The 16,562-nt window shown below is 45.6% G+C and overlaps 1 protein-coding gene across 1 annotated transcript in view; it reads right to left on the bottom strand.

Moving 5' to 3' along the window:
• LOC308304777 (unconventional myosin-XVIIIa-like) overlaps window positions 1–16,562 on the bottom strand; it is a gene marked incomplete at both ends in the record, with an annotated part of 88,286 nt that overhangs the window by 19,769 nt on the left and 51,955 nt on the right. Inside the window, 11 exons of the mRNA XM_080749407.1 lie at window positions 457–603; window positions 827–931; window positions 1,815–1,925; window positions 3,570–3,770; window positions 4,766–4,889; window positions 10,978–11,132; window positions 11,469–11,596; window positions 13,711–13,828; window positions 14,269–14,388; window positions 15,094–15,183; window positions 15,670–15,813. Coding sequence (XP_080605533.1) covers window positions 457–603; window positions 827–931; window positions 1,815–1,925; window positions 3,570–3,770; window positions 4,766–4,889; window positions 10,978–11,132; window positions 11,469–11,596; window positions 13,711–13,828; window positions 14,269–14,388; window positions 15,094–15,183; window positions 15,670–15,813 — 1,443 coding nt within the window. The remainder of the gene's footprint in view (window positions 1–456; window positions 604–826; window positions 932–1,814; window positions 1,926–3,569; window positions 3,771–4,765; window positions 4,890–10,977; window positions 11,133–11,468; window positions 11,597–13,710; window positions 13,829–14,268; window positions 14,389–15,093; window positions 15,184–15,669; window positions 15,814–16,562) is intronic.

The raw sequence follows: 16,562 nt of genomic DNA, 5'->3' as shown, positions 1-16,562 counted from the left end.
ATTATAAAAATGTATAGTGTTATGAAGCCTTAGAAGTTATAATGCATAATTAATGCAATTATAATGCATTATAGACCAGTGGTTCTCAACCTGTGGATCGGGACCCCCAGGGGGGTCCCCAAATTATTTTTAATACCTCTAAAATGACAAATTAAACATTGGCCAAATTGTCAAATATTAGAGGCAAAACTTGTAAAAATAGCAGATCTACATGCTCACAACGCCTCGCAACAGTGAGCATGTAGATCGGCTATTTTCACAATAGAACTGTTTTATACAAAATGTAATGCCTCAACTCTTGCTCGTCAGGGTGGCAGGTCCCCATGTTAAAATATTATTATTTTGGGGGTCACAGCCTGAAAAGGTTGAGAACCACCGTTATAGACCTGACCTTAACATACAGTCTTACCCTTCCCCCATTCCTTTTTGTACAATATAGTAACTATAGTGTTGTACTTGATTTTTAAGTTGGGCGATCTCTCTCTTGTTGGGGGCATTGCTCTTCAGGTGGTCCAGCATGATCTGGGTGTCAGCCAGCAGCACCTTTGTCCTCTTCAGGTCTTTCCTTAGCTTCTTCTCGGTCTCCACATCCCTTTGGCCCACCTGAAACACAAGGTGCATTACTAGCATCACTGCCCTTGTCAAAATACTACTTGTGCAATACTACCTACCGTATGCTGCTTCAGAGAGCCACAGCACAAGAGTCGACTCCAAAGGGAATCTTTCAAAGGGTTCAGACTGCTGTAACAATGTACAGTAAGTGCTCTAGTTGAGCGTGAGCGTGTGCACACACAAACACACACACAAAAACATGTGCAGCGATTACCTGGTCCTGAGCACTCAGCAGTTTGGACTCCAGCTCCCTTCTGTCACGCAACACTTTCTGCTTGTCGTCATACTCCTCTTCGAGCTGCACCTCCATCTGCTTCAGCTGTGGGACACACACGTACACACACGTACACACACACACACACACACACACGCGCGCGTGCGCACACACACACACTCTCACACACACACACACAAGCTCACACACACGCACACATGCACACAAATACACACAAGGTTCACATAATGACACGTAACAAAGTCAGATACAGCCTCATCTATCACGTGACACGACTGTCTCTCACAGGTCAAAGACAAATGGACTGATGCTTCAGAGGACAGCGAAGCATGTAATCACAGTGTACTATAAACATAGTTCAACCAAGTTACAGTCCAAAACTTTGATGTGCAGTCTGAAATAAAAAACGTAAATACCTACTAGTCTGACGATATGTGTTTGAAACAGAGTATTACACAAGAATTAACAAGGCACTGTTAGGCATTGGTGAAATGTATGAGCACCGTGTAGTTTCATGCACAAGTGTGTGTTTGGAGGGGAATCTGTCAAAGCTCCCGTATTGAGTATTTGAGCAGATTTTGTATTATTGTTGGTTCAAGAATCATTAGAATGGAAATATCAAAGACGAGTGTGGTATTATATTTAGGAAACTTGACACAGGAAAACACACATGGGGACGACATATCTGGTCAAGGTGCTGCTGGAAGCGAGCAAAAAAGCAATAACGAGACAGACTGGTATAGAAGTGACTCCCCAACTTATGAGCATTGTGGAGGAAATTTATGTAATGGAGAGATTTACAAATAGACTCAGGATACACGAAGAGTTGTTTCTTGAAAAATGGGAGAAATGGACTGAATACACAACCCGGAAGAATGACACCACGGAGGATTAAAAAGTACTCTAATATGATAATGAAATGAAAAAGTAAAAAAATAAAAAAGAAGAATCATTAGAATGATGAGACCTTCTTATTGCAGGACTGTCTGATCTCCTCCACCTCATCATCCTTGCTCTCCATTTCTTTGGAGTGGTTCTGACGCTGTCTTTCCATCTCCATCTCTAGACGTAGCTTGGCCTGAAGAGTGGGCATACAAATACTCACAGTGTGACAACACGCCGTTTTTTTCAAACAACACTTGAGGTTAGGGTTGTACGACAAAGCTTCTATTAAGCCTTACACAGTATCATGACGCTGGCACATTCTGAGAAAGTGAACTGAGTTTCAGTGCAAAGTCTATGGAGACGAGCGTCCAGCGTTTTCCCCACAGCGTTGGGATGCTCGACAGAAAAGAATAGCATCAAACTAAGAAAACCTTACGTTTTTTTTGTTTGTTTACAGACCCAATCAGCATGCACCCTGCACTGTACTCTCTGAAGTAGGCATATACAACACGGCATATACAACACGGCTGAAATGGACTACTGTACTTTCTGTCTTGCCCACCATGCTTTGGTATTTTGTCCCGTTCCGATGGGACCACGACTCCATCCGAACCATGGAAAGTGTGTGGAGTCGTGGTCCCGTCGGAACAGGACAAAATACCAAAGCCTTGTGGGCAAGACAGAAAGAACACAAAGAACTTTCTTTTATCAAGCAATAAGACTCTTGAACAAATAGACATATATATATATACTGACATATACAAATGTGATGTTTTTTATGTTAGTGGATAGTATAGTAAGGCTCTGTTACTTTTAAAACCTAAAGTATCCTTTTATTTATCTTTTTAGATTTTATTATGTGGCGATGTTTTTATATATAGGCTATTTATTCTTTCTTCTAATGATCTGCTGCAAGTCCGAGGAGCACTGACACATTTTCTTACTGTGAATGTATTTTTAAGGTGTGACAATAGAGCATTTCTGATTTCTGGTTCTGTTTTCTGTATGGAAATGAATTAACTTTAATGAAATGAAATGAAAGATTGAAAACAAGCTGCCATAGACGAGCATCAAGTATCTGCACTTCAACTGCCTGTCTGTGTGAGCTCTGCTCCCGGGTGCAGCTCCTCACTTTGATCCGATGAGCTGCAGAGTTTCTCACTGGGGGTGGACTAGGCACACCATCCACACACCAATGGAGATGGACAGAAACCCACTGCCGGATGGAAGTAGCTAATAGGTATGTGTTGTTGAACTAGCAGTTGTAGACAGATAGGTAGAGAGCAGAGTGGCTGCTCTGGGGGGCTCAGGCCAGCTGCTCTGCCCAAATAGGAGAGCTGTTGGTGCAGAGGATAAGTACAAACAAGTGTTGCTCGTCTCTGGTAGCTTGTATGTAAACAACCAATTAATTCTGGGCAGTAAATAGGTCATGTACTTTCTTCACCTCAGAAATAGACATACACTTCTTAAACATTTCTAAGATTTGTCTTTTATTTATTAATAAAATGACTTAGAGGGGGCACTCGCTGGCCTACTGGTCCAGGCGGATACCACTTGGGCATTGCCACATAGGCATGGATGCCTGGCGGCGGCGCCGGTTAGATTCCTGATCCGGACGACCTTTGCCGTGTGTCTCCCTGTCAGTCTACTGTCCTATCAATAAAGGCATAAAAAGCCCAAAAACAAATCTTAAAAAAAAAAAAAAAAAAAAGCTAAGCTTTTAGGGGAATGTTTTTTTTTTTATGTACAGACAAAATGTAGGAAACAAAAAATTAAGGAGTCTGCGACCCACAAATGGGTCCCGGCCCTCTGTTTGGGAAACAGTGTCATGGCCTACCTGCTCCAGCATCTGTATGGTTCCAGCCTGTTCGTCCAGTTCCTCCTCCTGGTCTTTGACCTTGGCCTCGAGGTCGCGGATCTGCTTCTTGACCTTGGCCAGCGAGGCCTCGTCCTTGGACTCCTGGGAGGTGAGGTCCTGGAGCTCCGCCTCCAGCTGCTGCACCTTCAGGCTGGCAGAACACAGCTCAAGGTCTTTGTCCTGCCGGTGCCAAGGCACAGAGGACGTTAGTCGGAGAGACGGACAGAGGCGCGCACACTAACACACATAGGAATCCGGAAAAAGAGGTTTAGATCAGGGGTCTTCAACGTTTTCAGGCCAAGGACCCCTTAGTTGAGAGAGAGGTGAAGCAGGGACCCCCTTTACATATTGTATAAATGTATGATGCAGATTTTCAGCGATTTCATAGATTCTAGACTTGTTTGACAGCACTGTCATCAGTCTATGTTGGATTTGTGTTTTTAGTTAACTTGACCTTTCACTCTGTATTTGGTCTGCTCTTTCTTCCCTCTACACAAAAAAAAAAAGCCGATCTACAAGCTCTCAACGCCTTGCGCGAGGCGTTGAGAGCTTGTAGGTCTGCTATTTTTGGCTAAAGTTCTCCTCAGAATAGGGATGCGAGGGCTCAAGTTGTTAAAGTTCAAGTTGTTAAAAGAATGATCCTATCACAAAGATTTGGCGGCCCCCCTGTAGTAACTCTGAGGACCCCCTAGGGGTCCCGGACCCCCTGTTGAAGACCCCTGGTTTAGATCACTGGTTTTAAACCATATATTTGGTATTTGAGCCACACGGACCACCATTTGCAGACCCAAAACATAGAATATTTTGTTATCGTTGGAAATGATTTTCTCCACAATTCCATGCTGTATTGATGTGGTACCATAGGATATATAACAGGCCACAATCAAAATAACAATTTTCTACATTTTGTAATTGTGTAGACTTCTTGTAAATTAAGTAATGCAGATGTTTAACTATAATTTAGCTACGCTCTCAAGAGTTAAAGATCTATAAGGGTCCATTTGGTTACCAACTCTCCATCATTTAGGTGGGGAGGGACCACCTGGAACCCCCTCAGGGACCACTGGTGTGTAGACACACACACCCACACACAGGTACCCAGAACAACCCAGATGCATGGTCCCCTGCAGGACATGAGGATCTATGGAGGGTAAATACTATGTGGTGCAGCCTACCTGCAGCTGCTGGCGGAGGCTGAACATCTCCCCAGTCATCATGTCCTTCTCTCTGGCCAGCTTCTCCCTCTGGCTCCTCTCTCTCTGTACCTCAGCCTGAGACTGGCTCTGTTCCAGGTCAAATCTGAAGCACACGCACGCACGCACGCACGCACGCACGCACGCACGCACGCACGCACGCACGCACGCACGCACGCACGCACGCACGCACGCACACACACACACACACACACACACACACACACACACACACACACACACACACGCACACACACACACACACACACACACACACACACACACCACATAGACACTTGAGTGAGATGATGGATATTTACCACTGAGGACTGCAACCATAGTACTGTCCATTGCTCTCGGTGATTATAAATACTGTACAGTATATCGTCGTTGTCGGGTGGAAACCTTATATGTTTGTTTTGTATTGATCATTTTAAAAATGATCAATGCCTCGTACACAATGCCTCACGGTGCGAGGTGCTGTGTGCTTGTAGATCTGCTATTTTCACTAGTTTTGTGTGACAATCTTGTATGGTGATTGGTGAAGCAGCTTTACTTTGCGGGAAAAAAAAGTACACATTTGAAACTTGGAGATACAAGGTTTCTGCCCGACAGTTAACATATATTACTTTGAAATATCAAGTGTGGCAATTTCCTTATTAGAACCATTTCTATCAGCAGATATATGCTAAGCCTAACTTTTCAGAAACTTTACTAATTTTGTTACTTTTTGTGTTATGAATGTTGTCTCGCTGGCACGAGTAATCTCACTACGGACGTGAATGTTTTACCGTTAACCTTTCTGTGAAAGCATCTTCACCATTAATTTACATTTGGATTAATGGTGCGCATGTTTTATTCAATTGTCTGGGGCAGCAGCTTTGAGGCCATGTTGAACTTCTCAGTATAAGTGTTCTGTGCTGTCAGCTCCCTGTAATTCTCCCTTTCTCTCCCAAAGCACAACTGAAAGTCATTTCTCCCCCTTCAATTAGCCACGGGGGAGAGTTCACATTTTGCCACAGCCACGGCTTCTAAAGTGCTTAAAGTCTGGAGTCATTTTCTCGCCGGCGATTACAGGCCACCTCCACTATTCAAATGAGTCTGTGTTCTAAGTCCAAATGTCTGCATTGTGAGTCACTCTGTCAAGAACAGAGAAGTGAGGAGTTTCATAATACGGCATGGAGTGTGTGTGTGTGTGTGTGTGTGTGTGTGTGTGTGTGTGTGTGTGTGTGTGTGTGTGTGTGTGTGTGTGTGTGCGTGTGCGTGTGCGTGTGTTTGTGGAGATACACAGACAGATAGAGAGGTGTTTGTCCAGGGACAGGTCACTGATTAATTTGACAGTGCAGATGGCTGCGACTGAAGGAGGCAGCGATGGCGTCTCCATAAGGCCGCAGCCACCTGTTACCATGCTGTGGGAATAGAAGGTGCTTTCACAGTAAATAAATTGCCAAAATGTGCCAGAATTGTTTTCCTATGGCGAGAGCAATAGCACTTTATATACCTGTGCAATGAAAGTACTGCTTTATTAGACGCATGCTATTTTTAGAGTGCGTGGGGGCGATACGAGCTGAGCTGCTCTTTAACCGGTTGCTGGACAAGTTGAACAGGGTGGTGGTACCAGATAAACCGGGTGCCACACTGGTCAGGTTGCAGTTACTATCAAAACCTCCACCGGAAGTCAGTCAGTCTGTCAGCCAGTCTGTCCGTCATGTCACGTCACACTTTTGCCCTACTCTTATCTCTGCCACCGTTGGAAAATCACACAAAGCGGTACACAGTATCTCTAAAGTCATGTCATCAACATGGATCTAGTCCCATTTCCCATATTCCCTCCTGATTCACTACGATTGCCTTCTAAAGTTTGTGTATGCGACGTGGCGGTCTTTTATCTCCCGATTAGGGGGTCTTACTGGTAGCGGGACCAGGTATGGCAGGGTACTGCTCTGGTAGTGATACCAGGTATAGCAGGGTACTACTCTGGTAGTGGGAGCAGGTATAGCTGGGTACTGCTCTGGTAGTGGGAGCAGGTATACTGTCTGGTAGTGGGAGCAGGTATACTGTCTGGTAGTGGGAGCAGGTATAGCAGGGTACTGCTCTGGTAGTGGGAGCAGGTATAGCAGGGTACTACTCTGGTAGTGGGAGCAGGTATACTGTCTGGTAGTGGGAGCAGGTATAGCAGGGTACTGTTCTGGTAGTGGGAGCAGGTATAGCAGGGTACTACTCTGGTAGTGGGAGCAGGTATACTGTCTGGTAGTGGGAGCAGGTATAGCAGGGTACTGCTCTGGTAGTGGGAGCAGGTATAGCAGGGTACTACTCTGGTAGTGGGAGCAGGTATAGCAGGGTACTGCTCTGGTAGTGGGAGCAGGTATAGCAGGGTACTGCTCTGGTAGTGGGAGCAGGTATAGCAGGGTACTGCTCTGGTAGTGGGAGCAGGTATAGCAGGGTACTGCTCTGGTAGTGGGAGCAGGTATAGCAGGGTACTGCTCTGGTAGTGGGACCAGGTATAGCAGGGTACTGCTCTGGTAGTGGGAGCAGGTATAGCAGGGTACTGCTCTGGTAGTGGGAGCAGGTATAGCAGGGTACTGCTCTGGTAGTGGGAGCAGGTATGGCAGGGTACTGCTCTGGTAGTGGGAGCAGGTATACTGTCTGGTAGTGGGAGCAGGTATAGCAGGGTACTGCTCTGGTAGTGGGAGCAGGTATAGCAGGGTACTGCTCTGGTAGTGGGAGCAGGTATAGCAGGGTACTACTCTGGTAGTGGGAGCAGGTATAGCAGGGTACTGCTCTGGTAGTGGGAGCAGGTATAGCAGGGTACTGCTCTGGTAGTGGGAGCAGGTATAGCAGGGTACTGCTCTGGTAGTGGGAGCAGGTATAGCAGGGTACTGCTCTGGTAGTGGGAGCATGTATAGCAGGGTACTGCTCTGGTAGTGGGACCAGGTATAGCAGGGTACTGCTCTGGTAGTGGGAGCAGGTATAGCAGGGTACTGCTCTGGTAGTGGGAGCAGGTATAGCAGGGTACTGCTCTGGTAGTGGGAGCAGGTATGGCAGGGTACTGCTCTGGTAGTGGGAGCAGGTATAGCAGGGTACTGCTCTGGTAGTGGGAGCAGGTATAGCAGGGTACTGCTCTGGTAGTGGGAGCAGGTATAGCAGGGTACTGCTCTGGTAGTGGGAGCATGTATAGCAGGGTACTGCTCTGGTAGTGGGAGCAGGTATGGCAGGGTACTGCTCTGGTAGTGGGAGCAGGTATACTGTCTGGTAGTGGGAGCAGGTATAGCAGGGTACTGTTCTGGTAGTGGGAGCAGGTATAGCAGGGTACTACTCTGGTAGTGGGAGCAGGTATACTGTCTGGTAGTGGGAGCAGGTATAGCAGGGTACTGCTCTGGTAGTGGGAGCAGGTATAGCAGGGTACTACTCTGGTAGTGGGAGCAGGTATAGCAGGGTACTGCTCTGGTAGTGGGAGCAGGTATAGCAGGGTACTGCTCTGGTAGTGGGAGCAGGTATAGCAGGGTACTGCTCTGGTAGTGGGAGCAGGTATAGCAGGGTACTGCTCTGGTAGTGGGAGCAGGTATAGCAGGGTACTGCTCTGGTAGTGGGACCAGGTATAGCAGGGTACTGCTCTGGTAGTGGGAGCAGGTATAGCAGGGTACTGCTCTGGTAGTGGGAGCAGGTATAGCAGGGTACTGCTCTGGTAGTGGGAGCAGGTATGGCAGGGTACTGCTCTGGTAGTGGGAGCAGGTATAGCAGGGTACTACTCTGGTAGTGGGAGCAGGTATAGCAGGGTACTACTCTGGTAGTGGGAGCAGGTATACTGTCTGGTAGTGGGAGCAGGTATAGCAGGGTACTGCTCTGGTAGTGGGAGCAGGTATAGCAGGGTACTGCTCTGGTAGTGGGAGCAGGTATAGCAGGGTACTACTCTGGTAGTGGGAGCAGGTATAGCAGGGTACTGCTCTGGTAGTGGGAGCAGGTATAGCAGGGTACTGCTCTGGTAGTGGGAGCAGGTATAGCAGGGTACTGCTCTGGTAGTGGGAGCAGGTATAGCAGGGTACTGCTCTGGTAGTGGGAGCATGTATAGCAGGGTACTGCTCTGGTAGTGGGACCAGGTATAGCAGGGTACTGCTCTGGTAGTGGGAGCAGGTATAGCAGGGTACTGCTCTGGTAGTGGGAGCAGGTATAGCAGGGTACTGCTCTGGTAGTGGGAGCAGGTATGGCAGGGTACTGCTCTGGTAGTGGGAGCAGGTATAGCAGGGTACTGCTCTGGTAGTGGGAGCAGGTATAGCAGGGTACTGCTCTGGTAGTGGGAGCAGGTATAGCAGGGTACTGCTCTGGTAGTGGGAGCATGTATAGCAGGGTACTGCTCTGGTAGTGGGAGCAGGTATGGCAGGGTACTGCTCTGGTAGTGGGAGCAGGTATAGCAGGGTACTACTCTGGTAGTGGGAGCAGGTATAGCAGGGTACTACTCTGGTAGTGGGAGCAGGTATAGCAGGGTACTGCTCTGGTAGTGGGAGCAGGTATAGCAGGGTACTGCTCTGGTAGTGGGAGCAGGTATAGCAGGGTACTGCTCTGGTAGTGGGAGCAGGTATAGCAGGGTACTGCTCTGGTAGTGGGAGCATGTACCGGTATAACAGTGTGCTGCTCTATTACATCCTCACATCAGTCATCTATATATGAGTGCTGCTTACTCATATGTTAGTGCTTCTGTTTAAAGCTAAAGCTGTTATGCAACTTCTTTTGTCAGGCGGTAGAGTATTATTAGCTCCACCAGCAACTGGATGGTTTCATGTCTCCAAAAAACTCAAGTCTCATAGGAACGAGTGTAGTCACCTTGGCAACCTCTCTCTCTCTCTCTCTCTCTCTCTCTCTCTCTCTCTCTCTCTCTCTTGCCTAATTTAAAAATACATTAATCTAACAACTTGCTTGTAAATACCCAAACAGTAGGAGTCTTTACACATGACCAAATAACCAAACAATAATCGTGATAATTAATTAATATCAAAACCAAGGTAAACAGAGGCATGAACTACAGTAGTTGACGCCTCTTGTAGTTGATGCCTTTATTCATGGTGAAAAATCTACCTCGTTCCAAATAAAAATTGTCGCTTTATAGCCGCATAATATTCACTTTCTGTGTGGGACTCATGACCATAAATAGAAAATATATATTTTCAGACTAGGCTAATTTATGGCAGAAGATAATAGAGAATGATAAACCACCAGGCAGCCGTACTGAAAACCAGCCTGATATGATTTACATGATTGCCTGTTAGCTTAATGCCATTTAATGGAAAGAATACACTGGATACACCAGAGAGGTGTGACATTTGATGAAATACCTCAGTAGGTTGAACCCCAGCATAGAGCATACCATACAGCAAGGTGCATAAGACTAGAGTAAAATGTGTCTGTTCTGGTTCCTCAGATATGTTAGCAGCATTATTAACTCATTAAGAGCCCCTGAAATTAACGGATTAAAATGTCCACGATGCCTCCCTCAGGCTGCATTCACTCCCGTTGTCTTATTTTGAAGGCCAGAAGTCCACAGCGTAAACACTTCCGGTCTGACGTCATCGCGTCCTGCGCCGGAATCGATCATTGTTTACGTGGTGTCATGGCGGATCGGATCGATGCTTTTCAACATGTGTTTTATAAGCGAGCATCTGCCTCCAGCCTCCATCTTCGCTTCTAAAGTGTAGTTTTGAGATAATGGACATTAAAGATGAGATCCCCCGTCTGCCTCAATGTTATGGGATTACTATTTTGTGCTCGTGGATCCGTGATGATGAGAAATCAGCGACGGAGATCGGCTCGGGACGTTCCGCCATTGTACACGGTAGGATAACGGCCGTTACAGTAATATATTACTTTTCGCGAGATATCTCGGGAATGGCACTCGAGATACTCGAGTACATTTCGCGAGATATCTCGGGAATGGCACTAAATCGGTTAATAATAAACAATTATACAATAAGGAAGATAGCAGCAGAATTTACTTTTGTCTGTTGTGTGCAAGGTTCTGGCGCAAACCGGGGGAGAAGTGGGGGGGTGTATGAGCAGTGGGAGTGGGGGTAGGGCTAGTAGTGGTCAAGCTTATTTTTTGCTTTTCCAGAGCCTATTCATTCATTCATTCATTCATTCCTTCATTCCTTCATTCCTTCATTCACTCATCTACAGATGAGGGTGCAAGTTCATGTGATGCTCACTTGCGCTGTTTCTTCTCCAGCTCATAGTTGCGGGTCTGTTGGCCCTCCAGATGCAGTTTGGTGTCCTGAAACTCTGCTGTCAGTCTCTGGCATTTCTTCTTCAGCTGCTGCACAGCACGCTGCACGTCCTCATTGTCTGTCTGCAAGTCAGCCACCTGCAGTGCACATAATACACATATACTGTACTCAAGGATATTCTGAACGTTTATATTAATGGTATGCCATGCTAATTAGAACACAGACCATCTCATTCAGTCTGGAAATCAGAATGTCTGCTTGTTCAAGGACAAAGGAGAGTTAAGGTCTCCTCACTGTGTTTGTTGTTATGTAGGCAGACAAACACTTAGGACAGAGTGTCTGCAAATTTTCAAGGATCATCTGTTGCTGAACCTCTAAAAGTGTCTATTTTATGTAAAAATTGTCATGTGCATAATTTTTGTCTCCGACATCTCGCACAGCACTTTGTTGCTGCAACATAAAATAGGCTTTACCCTCCGTTCCAGATGTCTCTTGCTCTGCTGTTCCGTCTCCAACTTGTCTTCAAACTCCTGCTGAAGTTTCTTTTTGGTGAACTCTGTCTCACGGACGGCCCGGTTATACCTTATACGCCACTCACCGCCTGGAAGGCAAAAGCAGTGTTGAGAAGTAAACTATATAACATTTGGGTGTCCTGTGCTTTTAATGCAAGGACCTGCAGTGTGTATAAAGGAGCTGCGGACTCTGTAGTGCTGTGGTTCTCAAAATGAGGAGGTTCCATGGGGTCCCTAGCAAATTTAGTTCATATATTATACAGCAGGGGTCTTCAACGTTGTCAGGCCAAGGACCCCTTAGTCGAGAGAGACATGAAGCAGGGACCCCCACAACAGATAGTTTTGTTTGACAAAATCATCAGTGTATTTTGGATTCATGTCAATTTGGGTTTTCAGATACAGTATTTAACCACTTGAACCGTCAATACTTAATAAACCTGACCTTTCACTCTGTACTTAGTCTGCTCTCTTTCCCCTCTACACTAAATATCTTTGCTGGAAATAGCCGATCTACAAGCTCACAACTTGAGAGCTTGTAGATCTGCTATTTTTGGCCAAAGTCCTCAGATTATGGGTGGTTAATATAAAAAAGGAGAAAAAAAGTTTCTATCACACAAAGATTTGGAGAACCCCCTGTAGTAACTCTGAGGACCCCCTAGGGGTCCCGGACCCCCTGTTGAAGACCCTTGTTATACAGTACTTGCTTACATAACGGTTTAACCACTTTAACCCTATTTGATATATCAGCAATTTGAAAATGGCATTTTTTTATTATATCTTTGAAACCTTTTAACAACCCAAATCCTACATTTTCAGATGAAGGCCTATGGCCGAATACAATCAATTTGGGGGTCCTTGACATGAAAGAGTTTGAGAACCTCTGTTATAAAGGAGCTACAGACTTTTGAAATGGATCATACTGATATCACTGACCCCGGGGGGAGGAGAATAGATGTGGCATTCATTCATATTAGAGGGAATACTATCTTCGCCACATAAAAGACAATGTCTTTCATCAAAACCTTACCTTACAACAACAGCTATAAGGTCAACGGGACACAACCCATTCATTACGTTTTAAGTTTCTCAACTATAACAATCTAAATAAAAAACAAATATATGACTGTAATCTTCAATGCACCTCAGGTAAAAAGAAGAATTCCCCCGTGCAGCATCATATTTGATGGTGAAGGACAAATTTAAGTGGCACTCTCCACAGTTCTTAACTGACCCTAATTCTGTACCTGTCAGAGGCTATCAGAGCTGCAGCGGCGCCTGGGCACACTTTGAGGCGCAGCTTCATTTCTAAGCCTTATCATTTTGGTGGCTGTCCATTTCTCCTGCACATACCACCGCTGGCTCCTCCATCAGCGCTCCCTATTAGCATATATATAACATAATGACAGCTTGCAGGGCCACCGGCTCTGATCCCCACGATTATTTTCTCATTCATCGGAGGATTCGGATATGCTCTATAATGGCTTGTCTGCAGGGGGAAAAAAGTGTCACGGACACAACACCCTCGCTGCAGCACACCCGGAAGCATAAGAACAAAGACACACAAGCCCGGGATTTAGGCTGGGTAGTGTGCATCTTAATCCCGCGGCTGTGAATTAGTATTCTCAGATAGGACACTTAATGCAATTATGCAAGATGTGACCCAGCCACGCTATCATGTTCTCCTGCTTAACCAGCCCAATGGCGCCTCTTATTACCACAGTTGTGACCGGCATGAGTAAGGAATTTCAAACTGTGCTCATAATCCTCGTCTGAAGGATTCAGCCCAGCAAGTTAGGCAGGCTTAGGCTGCTGCACAGGGTGGTGCACAAGTCATCTGGAGTAAATGCAGTGAGGGACCCATTTAAATTTTAGTGCAGAGCAAAGCCTGTGAAAGCAGCATCCTAAAGAAAATCATCTCCTGTTCAAATGTATAAAAAAAGATTCTAATAATATGAATGCACTCATATTACTCTAGGGCATGCTTTAATGGACTAGTTAAAGCCATTGATCTCAGACGCATGGGCCATTTCCAGCCAGAATAATAAATCTCACTCGACATTTATTTTAGCCTTGTTATGAGCTGTGAATGAACATTAGCATTCGAAGCGGCAAAAAAAAAAAAAAAAAAAAGGCGATCAGGGGAGAAGGAGCTTTAGTGCGTTGGCCCTGCCAGAGCCCTGCACTGGAAGCTATTCAGACTGACCGGCGTCATCGTCGTCATCCTCCAACTCCCCATTCAGCTCCGCCGCCCTCAGGAGCCGCGCCTCCATCACCTCCACCTCCTGTGACTCCATCTGCTTCTTCATGGCATCGAACCTGGCCTGGGACGGGACAGATTGGAACAGTGAGCGGCCAGGTGTTCTCCGTGGTTCCTGTGGCGCCCGGCCCTATACACTGGCTCCCAAACACTTGGGACGGGAGTCTCGGGACCCATTTGTGGGTCGCGTACACATTTTTATGGGTCCCTTCATTTTTGGTTTCCTGATTATTATTTTTTTAAATAATTATTTTTTCAAAACATTTTCAAAAAAACATTCCCCAAAAAGCTAAGACACAAAGTGACGTGCTGTGAGCTTGTACGTCTGCTATTTTTGAATAGCCGATGCTAAAATGGAAAATGATAAACAGATGCTTTCCCGTTTTTTAATGGGTTAACATTGCAGATTTTACTATGTGTGTGCGTGCGTGCATGCGTGCGCCTGTGTGTGTGCGCGCGTGCGCCTGTGTGTGTGTGTGTGTGTGTGTGTGCACACGTGCATACCTGTAGGTCCTTCATGTCCTTCTCTAGACGTAGTCTTTCTGAGGTCTCAGTCTCTAACAGCTGTGACGCTGACTCTGCCGTATTCCTCTCATCAGCCAACTCTGCCAGCAACTCTGTGATCTAGAGGACATGCGCACACGCATGCACGCACGCACGCACGCACACACACACACACACACACACACACACACACACACACACACACACACACACACACACACAGATCAGACACTGCACTAACAGTAATAACAACAACATGAGAAGCTCTTCCGGGTGTAATACAAACCAGCGTACAGGTGAGCAGTCAAACACTTCAAATTGATCCATAAGGTGTAACACAATGACTGGCATCCACCACACACTTTAATTTCAGCAGTGCAACAACAACAACACATAACACAACAGAGACACACCCTGCTCTAGGCCTGTCACAATTGTTACATAATCGTCTATTAGCAATTATTTTACACATTCGCAATTATTTTGTCATAATCGCCAATCGTTTCCATTTTGAAAAATGTTCATATATTTTCAATCCAATATTTTCCAAAATAGTGGAAATAGCAGATCTACAAGCTCACAACTGAGCTTGTAGATCGGCTATTTCCACTATCAATGTTCTTTTTAAAGTATAAAGTTGTCAAATATGTCAGTCAATTCTCTGTATATTTCGGTTATGTGTCATATCTGCGACGTGCGACTTCAAAGCCTAAAAGCCAAACAGAAATGTGATCGTCAACGACCAAAACACAATTAAATCGTTAATCGCAATTATTTGAGCGACAGTTAATCGCCATGTAAAATGTCCTATGGTGACAGCCCTACCCTGCTCTCCAGTCGATCGGTGTTCAGTCTCAGCTCATTCCTCTCTTTCTCCACCTTCTCCAGCTTTGACCTCTGCAGCTGGATGTCCTCCTGAAACGCACAGTTGCACCATGACATGAGACAGCATAAGATAAAGTACCATGAGACAGCATAAGATAAAGTAGCCAAAAGGAAAAGCAGCGACGGGGGTCCAATAATGGCACGGCTCCCATGTGGCTCTCTGACATCATATTGATGATGATATTGGTCTTGCCCGAATGTGGAGAAAGACAATGGCAGTGGTGTAAAGTAACTAAGTACATTTACTTAAGCACTCTACTCAAGTACAGTTTTGAGCTACTTTTACTTTACTGGAGTATTTCCAATTTTCAATACTTAAAAAAAAGGGGGGGTTCTAAATTGACCCATACAAGTCCGTAACTCTGACAGTGTACAAATGGAACCAAATTAACCCGGGTACGGGTTCATTTGGTTCCATTTGTACACTGTCAGAGTTAAGGGGAGACCTTGAAATGTGAAAGTTGAGAAACACTGTTGTACAGTACATCATGTGCAGTCATACAATAAAGCACATACGTCTTTGGCTCTCATCTGGTCCTCAGTGAGCTGGACCTTGATGAGAGGTTGAACAGTGGTGAAGAGTTTCCACCAGGGCCAGTTCTTCACACCACGGTTCTTCAGGATGTTCTTCTGGATGCAGCGCATGGCCAGATGCTGAAGCTGTGGGGACATCATACACGCACACAAACCAAAGTACACACACGCACGCACACACGCACACACATACACACACACACACACACACACACACACACACACACACACACACACACACACACACACACACACACACACACACACACACACTCCACATAAGCATCATTCCACATATTTGCTACTGTATCCAAGTGACTTCTCACTGCAGCAAGGTTCACAACAATAGCGAATACTAGAATTTGCTTTGTTTTTTTTGATTAGTCTCCTTTCATCCTTGCCCCCCAAAGAGTTTAAATCGCTCATTTTGTCAGCCGGTGCATTATTTTGCCAACTCTTCTTCGTTGTGTCTATACCACGTGACCAGGGACCTCCCCTGGTGATATTTCCTATGCGGCCGCAACTTCCGGAATGTTTAAAAAACATGGCACCGGCTGACTTCGCCATTGTGGATGGCAAGGGTGAGGAACCTCATCTCGGAGCTGTATAGCGGAGGGAGAGGTTCCGAAAGGAGCTAGAAACCTGTGTGAAGGGAAGGCACAAGTTACAATGCCTTATTCTTTAGGCAGAATCATTTACAGTAGTGCCAAACCTCACTAACACTTTTCAGTGCCTAATCTTTGTAATATAAAGTAAAAATACAAATTTGGTCTGTCCAACGAATAACAGGATTGTTTATTTCCCTTGTCCCTTAATGTCCCTTAATGTGTAATTTGGGATTGCAAGAAAGTGTTATTAAACTCATTGAGATGCAA

The sequence above is a fragment of the Nannobrachium achirus genome (genome assembly GCF_963921795.1).
Source record: "Nannobrachium achirus genome assembly, chromosome: 19".
NCBI lineage: Eukaryota > Metazoa > Chordata > Actinopteri > Myctophiformes > Myctophidae > Nannobrachium > Nannobrachium achirus.
Note: the sequence above shows the minus strand (reverse complement) of the source record. Positions and strands in the feature narration are given on the sequence as shown.